We start from the raw sequence: 13,125 nt of genomic DNA on the forward strand, positions 1-13,125 counted from the left end.
ATGGATCGTCTTCCTCAAGAGCTTGTCCTTGATATACTATCAAGGCTTCCAACCCCAAGCTTAGTTCAATCCAAGTCCGTGAGCCGAGGCTGGCGTATCTTAATACGAGACCAAGCGCTTGTCAACAAGCATTTCAACCGCGTGGTCGAGAACGACCCCACCTTCATTTTACAAATCAGGGATCAACCCGCCCAAAACCAGCTTTATTTTGGAGATTTCTCAAACCATGGGGACGTGATGATCATAACAAAGAAGCTCACCATGCCACCATTGCCAACTTTCCATTTGCTGAGTTCATGTAATGGATTGCTATGCTTGCGTGGCACTCACGGAAGCTTTGGACTGATCTGTATTTATAATCCTTTCACCAGGGACTATATAGAGTTGCCGAAGCAAATAGCAAAGCACCCTAGTCATCATGTGGGGGTGTTGGGATTTGGTCTCGATTCTACCACAAAGAAGTATAAGGTTGTTGAGGTTTTATATAAAGGAATAACTCGTAGAGCTCCTCTGATTGCAGCATCCTCTTCTTCAATTGAATCTGTGGTTCATATTTTGAGTGTTGGTAGCCCCTCATGGAGAAATTTGGGAAGCTTTCCATTCCATTTTATGTGGCAAAATTCTCAGGTTTTGGTCAATGGGAAACTGCATTGGATTTCTTATCCCGATAAAAACATTGCTACTAATCGTATAATGTCCTTTGACTTGGCTAATGAACAGTTCCAGAAGGTCCCTGGGCCTGATTGCATCAGTTCGGACAGGCAATTTCATGAAATTGTGGTTCTACGAGGTTGCCTGTCGGCGGTTTCTTTTAATGACGATGATAGAGAATTGGAGATTTGGGTTATGAAGGAGTATGATGTGAGGGAGTCTTGGGTCAAAGAATTTAGCATTGGAGCTTACGTACCAAGAATATTGCAGCCGAATGATGTGAGGGAATCATTGAATAGTTCCATGTATTACTCGCCTAAAAAGTGCATGCGAGTCCTATGCCTGTTGAGGAGTGGAGGGATCTTATTAGAGTACAAAAGTAAAGCAGTCGTTGTCTATGATCCCCATTGCATGACATTCCAGGATCTTCAACTTGCATTTGAAGGGATTCCGAGGTGTTTCAGGGTTGTCCTTCATGCTGCATGCCTCAGTTGGATCGATGCATTTGTCAATACGTAACAGCCAAGTACTGACGCAGGATTTTATGCTAGGCAAAAGTAGTTAAAAAGTTGGATACAACCAATGTTTTCATTTTCTATATTGAATTCGTGCCGTGTGTAAAACTATGTACTTAACCTCTAGTTTTTGTTGTTTGTTGTTACGACCGAATTGATCATTGTAAAAAATATAATATTCTATGGAATTTCAATTTCGATTCCATCGCAAAGCCGTCTCAAATAATACAACCATATCTTATATTAAATCTTTCCACACGAAGAAAGTAGAGAACACAAATACAGAAAACTAGCCAAATGGATCGTCTTCCTCAAGCGCTTGTGCTTGAGATACTATCAAGGCTTCCGGTGCCAGCCATAGTGCAATCCAAGTCTGTAACACCTTATACCAGTACGACACACAGTTGACCAATGAGAGTGTCACACAGAACCATTGAAGTGACTAACCAACAAATTTCCTTTATCATACTTGAAATTAAAGCTTCATGTGTAAATACTTGCAATAAAATAGATAATAAAATCCATGTAAAAATAGTTTACAGTCGGGAGTTGCCACAATTAGGGATGGGTATGAGACCCGAACCCGATGGGTTCTGACCTGACCCAATCGGGTCGGATTTTTTAAATGTGAAGTTCGGGTCGTGTTTAGGGTGAAAAATACCCGACCCGTCCCGAAAAAAATATAATTTTACCTTATATATTTAGGTATAGCTACAATAATACCCCTCTATATATTATTTTTTCAATTAAGTCATTATTTTTATTGAATAAAAATAAATTTTTTTATTATTTCGGGTTGGGTTGGGTCGGGTTTTTAAGTTATATATCGGGTTGGGTTCAGGGTGGGTGAAATCTTGTTTCATGCGGGTTGGGTCGGATCTCGGGTGGAGGATTCATTGTTCTGGAGTCGAGTCGGGTGGACCAAAAACCCGACTCATGCCCATCCCTAACCACAATTACAAAATAAATCAAAATATAACGACAGTGTATTTAAAACAATTTACGACTCAAATTTACAAAATAGAAACTTTGAATATACATGCCCTCTAGAAATTTAAGACGTACTCTGCTATGTTGTTTGGTCTAGATTTCTTCAAGTAAAAAGGCTCCTCTACTGATCTTCACCTAATCTGCGTAAGGAAACAAATTCCAAATGTTGAGCTAACTAGCCCAGTGCCACACTAACAACTAAAACATACTAACAAGGGTACATTTAGAACATGCTTTAATAACTGAATATGAGATAAAATAAATCTATCCAAACAATAATCAAATCATTAGTATCCTTGTGATACTCACTCTCTACGCTATGGTAGACATCATGGTGTGGCTGAGGGATCTCTGCATCTCGGAGCTCATGCACCCCTCTAGTCTACCGAGGATGTAGCTCCCAGAATCTCTGCACCAGACACCACACCCCCGACTAGCCCACCCCTTTCGAGTGTCGGACCTTGCGCCCTAGCTAGTCTTTTTAAGGGCCTTGCGACCTAAGGATATCTGGACTGATTCTATACTTAGACACCCTGAACTAAAGGAACTTGGGTTTCTGAATCGTTTCTCGAGCATTAAGCAAGGCTAGTTTCAGTTGTCCCTATTTATCTTGTTTCTACATTCGAATTAATCTTTATTATTGTTCCACTTGTAATCTTATTTGATGATATAATGAAGTGTTGGGGTACCTCGACTCTAGTTTTCTTAAAAACTGACCTTTTTCCCCAAAATAGACTGAAAGTATCGATACTAGCCCAAGAGTATTGATACTCATGCAAAAGTTTCGATACTTTATGTAAGTATCGATATTTTTAAGCATTATGTGATGCCCAGTTTCGATACTTCATGGGATTTTTAAAACTATGACCCAAAGTTTCGATACTCTTGAAAGAGTATCGATACTCCTACCTAGAAAACAAATTTTTACCTATATATGAAGAACAAGTATTGATACTAACCATATAGTATCGATACTCAACCTACTTGATACACAATTCACGTACGAAAATGCTATATTTCACTCCCAAAGACCTTAGTGAGGTCCCCAAACATTCTTTAAAGTCTTATGTGATTAAAAATGATCATAAATAAGGCTTTAGGCATGCTCAAACTTTCAAAACATATAATATACCATGCATATGCTAAATAAGCTTATTTTTTACCTTCATGTTATTCAATACATTAAAATGACCCACTAAGAGTATGGAGAAATTGTAGGTGTGGATACCTTTTATCCTTGGCTAAATGCTAATCCTTAATCACTCTTGATATGTTTTTCCTTCCTTTTTGTATTTGAGCTTCCACCACCTTTTTTTTCTAAACAAGAGTAAGAAAAAGGAAATTTCTAAGTTGTCTATGTATTGAAGATGATATTTAGAACATTTCTTAACCCTAAAATCTAGCCAACCCATATTGGATCATATTTCACTACACTTTCCAAAAACCAATTTTTGGAAACCATGATAAAATATTATAAAATGGGGCTTAATTTAAAGCTTGTAGGATGAGAATTCTTGCTCTTACCTTGGTTTAATCAAATGGAAAATGAAATGCTTGGAAAAACTTGAATTTGAGATGGAACAGGAAGAGAAATAGAAAATGCTAGAAGGAAGAATGAGAAGAGTATTTGGTAAGATTGTTGGGGCTTTGATTCGCGTGAAAAATATAAAAACAAGGGGGAAGATTTTCAGCTAAAATAAAATGGGTAAACTATATTTTAGGTCCCTATACTTTCAAGCCCATGTGAATATCATCACCTTACATAAGCCTTTTGGGCCCAACACAACCCAAATCCACTTAGCCTTGGCCTAAGATATTTTTAATAATTATTTTGGGCTCTAAAATGGGTATCGGGTTGACTCAAACTATTAACCTGGGTTTCGAGGCATTACAACTCTCCCCTCCTAATAAGAAATTTCCTCTTCAAAATTTTTACCTGGGTAAAACAAATACAGATACTGGAGCTGCATGTCTTCCTCGGTTTCCCATGTGACTTCCTTGACTCCATGGTTTCTCCAAAGAACCTTTACTAGAGAAATATTCTTGTTCCTTAATTCTTTCACCTCCTTGGTTAGGATTCTGATCAGCTTCACTTCATAGGTCATGTTCGGGCTTAACTCAACCTGCTCAAAGGTTAAAACATGTGACGGGTCTGAACAATACCTTCATAACATGGATACATGGAATACATTATGGATGTGTTCCAGCTCTGGAGGAAGGGCTAAACGATAGGCTACAGGTCCAACTATCTTAATCACCTCGTAAGGACCGATAAAACGCAGAGTCAATTTTCCTGTTCGCCCAACCCGAAGTACTTTCTTCTATGGAGACACCTTAAGGAATACTTTGTTGCCCATAGCAAACTCGATTTCTTTGCGCTTCAAATCTACATATAACTTTTTTTCTATCCGATGCCTCCTTCAGTCTACTTTGAATTATCCTAACTTTTACTTCGGTTTCTCGGATTAGATATGGTCCCATTATTTTTACTTCACTAAGTTTAGTCCAACAGAGGGGAGTTCTACACTTTCGCCCATATAGAGCTTCGTATGGAGCCATTTGAATGCGCGACTGGTAACTGTTATTATACGCAAACTCCACCAAAGATAGATAATCCTCCCAACTACCCTCAAAGTCCATAACCACACACCTGAGCATGTCTTTAAGAACATGAATAATTTGCTCTCATTGATTGTCTGTCTGAGGGTAAAACGTAGTATTGAAATGGAGACTGGTGCCTAAAGATTCATATAAAGCTTCCCAAAATCGAGAAGTAAATATGGGGTCTCTGTCTGAAATAATTAAGGTAAAAAATCCATCTAATCTTATTATCTCCCTGATGGAGAGTTGTGTCAATCTTTCCAAAGTGAAATCCATTCTAACTGGCAAGAAATTGGTCAAATGATCTACTATTAACCATATTGTATCGTGCTTGCGTCTCATCATCGGTAAATCGATAATGAAATCCATAGTCACTTTGTCCCACTTTCGTTGCGGTATCTGAATCGACTGCGATAAACCTGAGGGAACTTGATGTTCCACCTTAACTTGGTGACACACCAGACATTTTGCTATAAATTAAAAAACATCTATCTTCATCCCCAGCCAATAATACAATGGTCAAAGTTCCTTACACATCTTATTACTTCCTGGATAAACTGAAAGTGGACTGCAATAGGCTTAATGAAGGATCTTTTCACGTAACTGATCAACTTTCGGGACACAAAGATGTCCCTTAAAATATAATACATCTTATCAACGCAACCCAAACCTTGAGATCTCACTTAGAAGAACTCACTCCACACGAAATCTTATACTATTATCTAAATATTGTAGTCTCTTGATCTCACTTACTATATCAGATTCTACTCGGAGCTCGGCCTATAATCCACCATCACTAGAAATGCTCAGGTGTGCTAAAAGTGCTTTTAAATCTAATATTGAATTTCGGCTCAGCGCATTTGCTACCACATTGGCTTTTCCCTGGTTATAATCGATTATGCAATCATAGTCCTTTAGTAACTCAACCCATCTTTGTTACCTCATATTCAATTCTTTCTGGGTGTGCAGATACTTCAAGCTTTTGTGATTTGTGAAAATATAACATTTATCCCCATATAGGTAGTGTCTCCAAATCTTGAGCTCGAATACTACTGTTGTAAGTTCTAGATCGTAAGTAGGATAATTCCATTTGTGAGGCTTAAGCTGACAAGAAGCATAGGCGACCTCCTTTCCCTCTTGCATTAACACACATCATAGGTCGTTTAGTGAAGCGTCGCTATAAATTGTGAATTATTTCCCAACTCTGATTGAGTTAGAACTAGGGCTTGGGTTAAAAGAGTCTTCAACTGTTTGCAATTGCTTTGATTTTTTTACCCCAAATGAATGGTACTCCTTTATGAAGTAATTTAGTCATCGAGGCTGCTATCATTGAAAAACATTTCATAAATCTACGATAGTAGCCTGCAAGTCCCAAGAAACTCCTCACTTCAGTTACACTCTTTAGAAGATCCCACTCGAGTATCGCATGAATCTTTTAAGGATCAACTCAAATATGTCTGTTGCTACCACATTCCCCAAAAATGAAACCTCTAATAACTAAAATTCACATTTTCCAAACTTAGCGAAGATACTGATTGTTCTCGTCATCTGACCTCAATTATACCAAGATGCCATCAATGAAGACCACTATGAACTGGTCCAAGTATGGGTGGAAAACTTGGTTCATGAGATCCATGAACGTCCTCGGGGCATTTGTTAGTCCAACGGCATCACAAGGAACTTATAATGATCGTATCTTGTCTTAAACGCCGTCTTTGGGATATCATCTTCTTTAATCTTTAGTTGATAATACCCAGATCTCAAATCTATCTTGAAGAAAACATAAGCTCCTTTAAGCTAGTTGAAAAGGTCATTGATTCTTAATAGTCAGTTTATTCAACTGACGAAAGCTGATGTAAAGCCTTATCGACTCATTCTTCTTTTTAACAAAATGGACTGGTGCTCTCAAGCAACTCTTGAATTTGTGACTTTAATTCTTTTAACTTTGTCGGTGCCATGTGGTAAGGAGCAATGAACATCGTAGCAGAATCGAGCACTACTTTGATTCCAAACTCTTACTCTATGTTTGGCAGCAAACCCGATAACTCCTCTGGAAAAACATTTAGAAAGTCTCTAATAGTTTGAATATCCTCAATTCTTGGAATTTCAACTCGAGTGTCAATTATATGAGCCAAGAATGTCTTACAACCCTGATCCAACATCCTTTACGCGTTAAAAGCCGACATAAATCTTGTACCCTTATATTTCTCACCTAATATTACGATTCGGGTTCCATCTTCTTTTCTAAGTTTAAGATGTCGAAGTTTACAGCTCAAGCTCGCGCCGTACTCTGACAACCAATCCATTCCCAGAATCAAATCAAATTCTCTGAATGGTAGCTCTAAAAGATTGGCTGAAAAGATCTCGCCCTGAATCTAAACCAGGCATCTACGATAAACCTTGTCTACTATGATATCTAATCTTAAAGGGCTGGACACTCAGACTCCTATATTAAGGTTCTTAGTTGGGATGTTTCTCTCTTGAACTAAATCATAACAGATATAGGAGTGAGTGGATCTAGGGTCAATCAAAGTAGTGACTGGAAGGGAAAACACGGTAAAAGTACCTGAGATCACGTCAGTTGTATCACAGTCATTCCTAGCTCTAACTGTATATTGGCGAGCGGTAACTCTGGGCTCGACACTGGCTCCTGATCTGACTGTTCCCCTACCAGTCTATCAGAATGCAAAACTATCACCTCTCTGGGGTCCTCTACCTCTCTGAACTGATAGAGCTGATTTTTTACTAGTGGCTGGGGTCACCTCCAAAGTCTCTAGGAAATCACTCACCAAATGGTCCAGGGATCCACAACGGTAACAACCCCTGGACCCTTGTCGGTACTCTCCCTGATGCCTCTTTGCACAGGCATGACAAGTAGGATAAGATTGATTCCTCGAAGAACCTTTAAAACTCATTACTGAAGCAGTAGCCAGTGACCTCCTAAATTAACTAGATCAACCTCCCCCTCTGCTCGCACTCTGAGTAGACTTGCTAGACTGGCATGCTAGGGCTCTCCAGGACCCCTGAGAATTTCTCGCTCTCTTCAACTGTTGGGTCGATCCTGATGACCCTATTGTTCCTTTGTTCTAGCCCGAGGTAGCCTCTATATTTGTTGTTCTCTTCTTAAAACGATCTTAACAGCTTTCTCCTGTTAGACTAACTCAGAAAATACTCTCGGTGAGTCGGCAGCTAGGTCTGTCAAAATGTCCAAACGAAGGCCCTCTTTGAACTTCCAATAGCAGTGGTACTATGTCGACACAGCTTAGGTACATAATATCTTAGGTGAAGGAACTCAACCTCATACTCAAACACTGTACGCTCACCCTGAATCAACTGAATAAACTGGTCCTTCAAAGCATCCATATGTGTCTCAACGATATACTTCTGTCGAAATTCTTCTAAGAAGCGATCCCAGGTAGGTCGCTCTGACTGTAGGGATATCTCTACCGTCTCTCACCAATCGATATTGTCACCCTTTAACAAAGAGATTATGCACTTAACATACCCTCGGAAGAAAGATGGAGCTGGCGAAGGGTCAGAAAGGTCTCTCTAAGCCACTGATATACGGTTACGGGGTTGTCGTCTCCTGTGCTAAAGAAATTTGTGGTCTAGTATCTCCGGAGCCTCTCAACTGAGGTCTCCTGCAGTGCTACGGTAGGTGGGGATGACTGGAATGGTTGGGCAGGTGGAGTAGTAGGTACTCTGGGTATAACTCTAACTATAAGTCTAAGGGTCTCTGTCAGATCCCTAAAGAAGGTCTCCCTCTCGACCCCTGCATCCTTAGGCTCCTCAACCTCAATATTAGGGACAAACTCATCACATAACTCATCCGCAAGGGATGCCCTACTATCATGTCTACCCTCATGACTGTGGCCTAGGCTCTCATCCATATTTACTCTCTGAAATTGAAACAATAATAAGGGTCATTTTAAATTTTTTCAGAAGTAGAAGTACTCTTGACATCCCTAGAGGCATGCATATTTATAAACTGTTAATGACTTTGACTAGCGGGCCCTAGGAACGTAAAATTTGACTTTTCTGATGCCATTAAATGTAATACCCTACACTAGTACGATATACAGTCGACCAATGAGAGTGCCACATGGAACCACTAAAGTGGCTAACCAACAAATTTACTTTATCATACTCACTTAAAATTAAAGCTTCATGTGTAAATATTTGCAATAAAATAGATAATAAAATCCATGTAAAATATTTTATAGTCGGGAGCTCCCATAATTACAAAATAAATCAAAATATACAGACCATGTATTTAAAACAATTTACGACTCAAATTCACAAAATAGAAACTTTGAATATACATGCCCTCTAGAAATTTTAAATGTACTATGCTCTATTGTTTGGTCTCGATTTTTTCTAGTAAAAAGGCTCCTCTATTGATCTTCACCTAATCTGTTTAAGAAAATAAATTTCAAACGCTGAGCTAACTAGTCTAATGCCACACTAACAACTAAAACATACTAACAGGGGTACATTTAGAACATGCTTTAATAACTGAATACGAGATAAAATGAATCTATCCAAACAATCAATCAAATCATTAGTGAGTATCCATGCGATACTCACTCTTTACACTGTGGTAGACATCATGGTACGGTTGAGGGATTTCTGCATCTCAGAGCTTATGCATCCCTCTAGTCTACCAAAGATGTGGCCCCTAGAATATCTACATCAGACACCACACCCCCGACTAGCCCACCCTTTGCGAGTGTCAGACTTTGCGCCCTAACTAGTCTTTTTAAGGGCCTTTCACCCTACCTAAGGATATATGGACTAATTCTATACTTCAAAACACTGAACTAATGGAACTCGGGTGTCTGAATCGTTTCCTGAGCATCAAACAAGGCTAGTTTTAGATGTCCCTATTTTATCTTGTTTCTACATTTGAATTAATCTTTATTATTATTCCACTTGTAATCTTATTTGATGATATAATGAAGTGTTTGGGTACCTCGACTCTAATTCCCTTAAAAACTAACCTTTTTTTCCCAAAACAGACTGAAAGTATCTATACTAGCCCAAGAGTATCGATACTCCTGCAAACATTTTGATACTTTATAAAAGTATCGATACTTTTAAACGTTCTATAATGCCTGGTTTTGATACTTCCTAGTAGTTTCGAAACTATGAGTCAAAGTTTTGATACTCTTAAAAGAATATCGATTCTCCTTCCCAAAAAACATGTTTTACCCATAAATGAAGAGCAAGTATCAATACTAACCTTATATTATCGATACTCAACCTGTATGATACACAATTCATGTACGAAAATGCTATATTTCACTCCCAAAGACCTTAGTGAGGTCCCCAAACATTCTTTAAAGTCTTATATGATTAGAAATGATCATACATAAGGCTTTAGGCATGCTCAAACTTTCAAAACATAGAATCTACCATGGAAAATTTTATTTTTTACCTTCATGCTATTTAATGCATTAAAATGACCCACTAAGAGTATGGAGAAATTGTAGGTGCGGATACCTTTTATCCTTGGCTAAATGCTAATCCTCAATCACTCTAGATATGTTTTTTCCTTCCCTTTTTATTTGAGCTTCCACCCATTTTTTTTTCTAAACAAGAGCAAGAAAAATGAAATTTCTAAGTTGTCTACGTATTGAAGATAATATTTAGAACATTTCTTAACCCTAAAACCTAGGCAACCCACCTTGGATCCTTAGATTTTACTATACTTCCCAAAAACCCATTTTTGGAAACCATGATAAAATCTTATAAAATGAGGCTTAATCTAAAGCTTGTAGGATGAGAATTCATGCTATTACCTTGGTTTAACTAAATGGAAAATGAAATGCTTGGAGAAACTTGAATTTGAGATGGAAGAGGAAGAAAAATGGAAAATGGAAAATGTTAGAAGGAAGAAAGAAAAGAGTATTTGGTAAGATTGTTGGGGCTTTGATTCACGTGAAAATATATAAAAACAAGGGGAAGATTTCCAACTGAAATAAAATGGGTAAACTACACTTTAGGTCCCTATACTTTCAAGCCCATATGAATATCATCACCTTGTATAAGTCTTTTGGGCCTAACACAGCCTAAATCCACTTAGCCTTAGTCTAAGATATTTTTAATAATTATTTTGGGCTCTAAAATGGGTCTCGGGTTAACCTGAACTACTAAACTGGGTTTTGGGGCTTTACAAAGTCTGTGTGTTGAGCCTAGCGTATCTTAATACAAGATAAAGTACTTATTCACGAGCATCTCAAACGCATGGTCGACAATGATCCAACCTTCACTTATCAAATCACCGATCACCCCATCCACAATGATCTTTTTTTTGGAGATTTCTCGAGCGATCAGGACAAAAAGAACGTGATAATGACCACAAAGAAGCTTTCCATGCCACCCTTTCTAAACTTTCAATTACTGAGTTCGTGTAATGGATTACTATGCAAGCGTACCACTTACCCGAGCTTTCAACTCTGCATTTATAATCCTTTTGCCTAGGACCTTGTGGAGCTGCCAAAGCTTACTTATCCTCCTAGACTTTTGGGGTTTGGCTTTGATCCGACCACGAAGAAATATAAGGTTATCAAGATATCTTATATGAGAACTTATAGGGTTTACGCCGCTACCTTGCCTTCGGTCGATCCCCCACAATTGAATCCTTAGTTCATGTTTTGACTGTTGGTAAGGTTTTACTTAGTGACAAACTTAACTGTATAGCTACAACTAACGTTATTATGTCCTTTGACTTAGCTGTTGAACAATTCAAGGAGGTCCCTAAGCCTGATTACATATGTGCCAACAAGAAAATTCTTTAACTTGTGGCTCTAAGAGGTTGGCTATCTGTGGTTTGTTTTGGTAATGATATCGAAGAATTGGAGATTTGGGTTATGAAGGAGACATGGGCCAGAGAATTTAGCATTAGAGTTTACATACCAAAAAACTTGCAGCCAAATGATTCATTTGGGATCATTGAATAATTCAAGGTTGTTTCTGCCTAAAAGATGCATGCGAGTCATGTGCCTGTTGAGGAGTGGAGAGGTGTTATTGAAGTACCGAAATAGAGCAGTTGTTGTGTATGATCCTAATGGAAAGACAATTGCATGTTCTATCTGTAGAGTTGAAAATTATCCAGGCTCCATCATCTTATTTGTTTGGAGTTTTAGAGTCGCCCAATGCTTCCAAATACAACGCATGAGGAAGTGAGGAAAGGGCTGATGTCAGAGGAGATGGAACTCTAAGAATATAGTTTAGTGCCTGTACATCTGATGCAAAAAAAAATTAAGGCATTAAGCATAAGTTAATGAGTTATAAAACTCTAATATCACCTTACACATAAAAGTTAATAGGGTAAACTACAAGAATGATCGATTGTCTTTTATATTTGTAAACTTTTGCTCACTAAGTTTAAAAAGAAATTGATCATTTACGTTATCATTTTATTAAATTTTTGTCACTGAAATGTTTAATGTCATTAATTTAATGACATGGGACGTCAATAAAATGGTTTTGTTTTTATTTTAATCTCTGAACTTTATATAAAACACCAATATCATTATCTTCTTGATCATTATTAAAAATCAAGCTCTTGTTATTTATAATTCCATTGATTCTGGTATCATTCGTTGTTTTTGTCATGGTCTCGAGAAACTTAGCTTGGGAATTGGTTTCTAACCTCCCTTCTTCCACCTTTGTTGTTGCAAAAATAGAAGCGATAAGATCGGTGTAGTTGTGCCAACTAAAAGGACGTAAAGCAATGGAATTGCTTTCCACGACGGTCAAGACGTAGGATGTTGTGTAACACCCATAACATGTATGCGTATCGAAATACGAGCTAAAGATGTCACATCGACTTTACAAACTTTCACTGAATATAAATGCTTTAAGTTTTGTTTCATCTTAAAACATTCTTATTCCAACTTTAAAACTATTCCATTAATCTTAATAAAAATAAAATAATATTTAATCATTAAAAATAGATTCGTTTCTAACTAGAAATTAAGCGTTTGATATTGTTTTCTAACTTATATAGAACTGCCTAATCATCATTTCGTTTAAAAACCATTTTAGAATATAATCATATATTTATTTAAACTATTCATTCATAGCTACGGATATGACTAGTCTAGTCAAAATAAATTTGTCCTAGTTACTATTACTGATCATTTAACTTAATTCCAAATAAATTATTAATAACATAAATATACATGCCACTACTAGCCAAAAGTAACATCATAATGTCTTACCAGTTAATAGTATAGATGATCTCCAAAAAGATGTTCGAAAGGCTCCTCACTTCATGTCCTCATCCTTATCCGAACCTACGAATAAAAATCATCACGAGCTAAGTAAAACTTAGTGAGACAGTAATAACTCAAGGTGAGAT

General features: G+C 37.6%; 1 protein-coding gene and 1 pseudogene across 1 annotated transcript; both read left to right on the forward strand.

The window, feature by feature from the left end:
- LOC120139116 (F-box protein At3g07870-like) lies at positions 1-1,170 on the forward strand. The gene has a single exon (XM_039154442.1). It carries the CDS (start codon positions 1-3, stop codon positions 1,168-1,170), a length of 1,170 nt encoding a protein of 389 aa, XP_039010373.1.
- A 293-nt stretch (positions 1,171-1,463) lies between these two features.
- LOC120139121 lies at positions 1,464-11,405 on the forward strand (annotated as a pseudogene).
- The last annotated feature ends 1,720 nt before the right edge of the window (positions 11,406-13,125 follow it).

The sequence above is a fragment of the Hibiscus syriacus genome, unplaced genomic scaffold (genome assembly GCF_006381635.1).
Source record: "Hibiscus syriacus cultivar Baekdansim isolate YM2019G1 unplaced genomic scaffold, ASM638163v2 tig00110724_pilon, whole genome shotgun sequence".
In the NCBI taxonomy this organism is placed as follows: Eukaryota; Viridiplantae; Streptophyta; class Magnoliopsida; order Malvales; family Malvaceae; genus Hibiscus; species Hibiscus syriacus.

Bases quoted from the DNA above. Each gene is read 5' to 3' on its own strand.
- LOC120139116 (XM_039154442.1), top strand. From the start codon at position 1: ATGGATCGTCTTCCTCAAGAGCTTGTCCTTGATATACTATCAAGGCTT.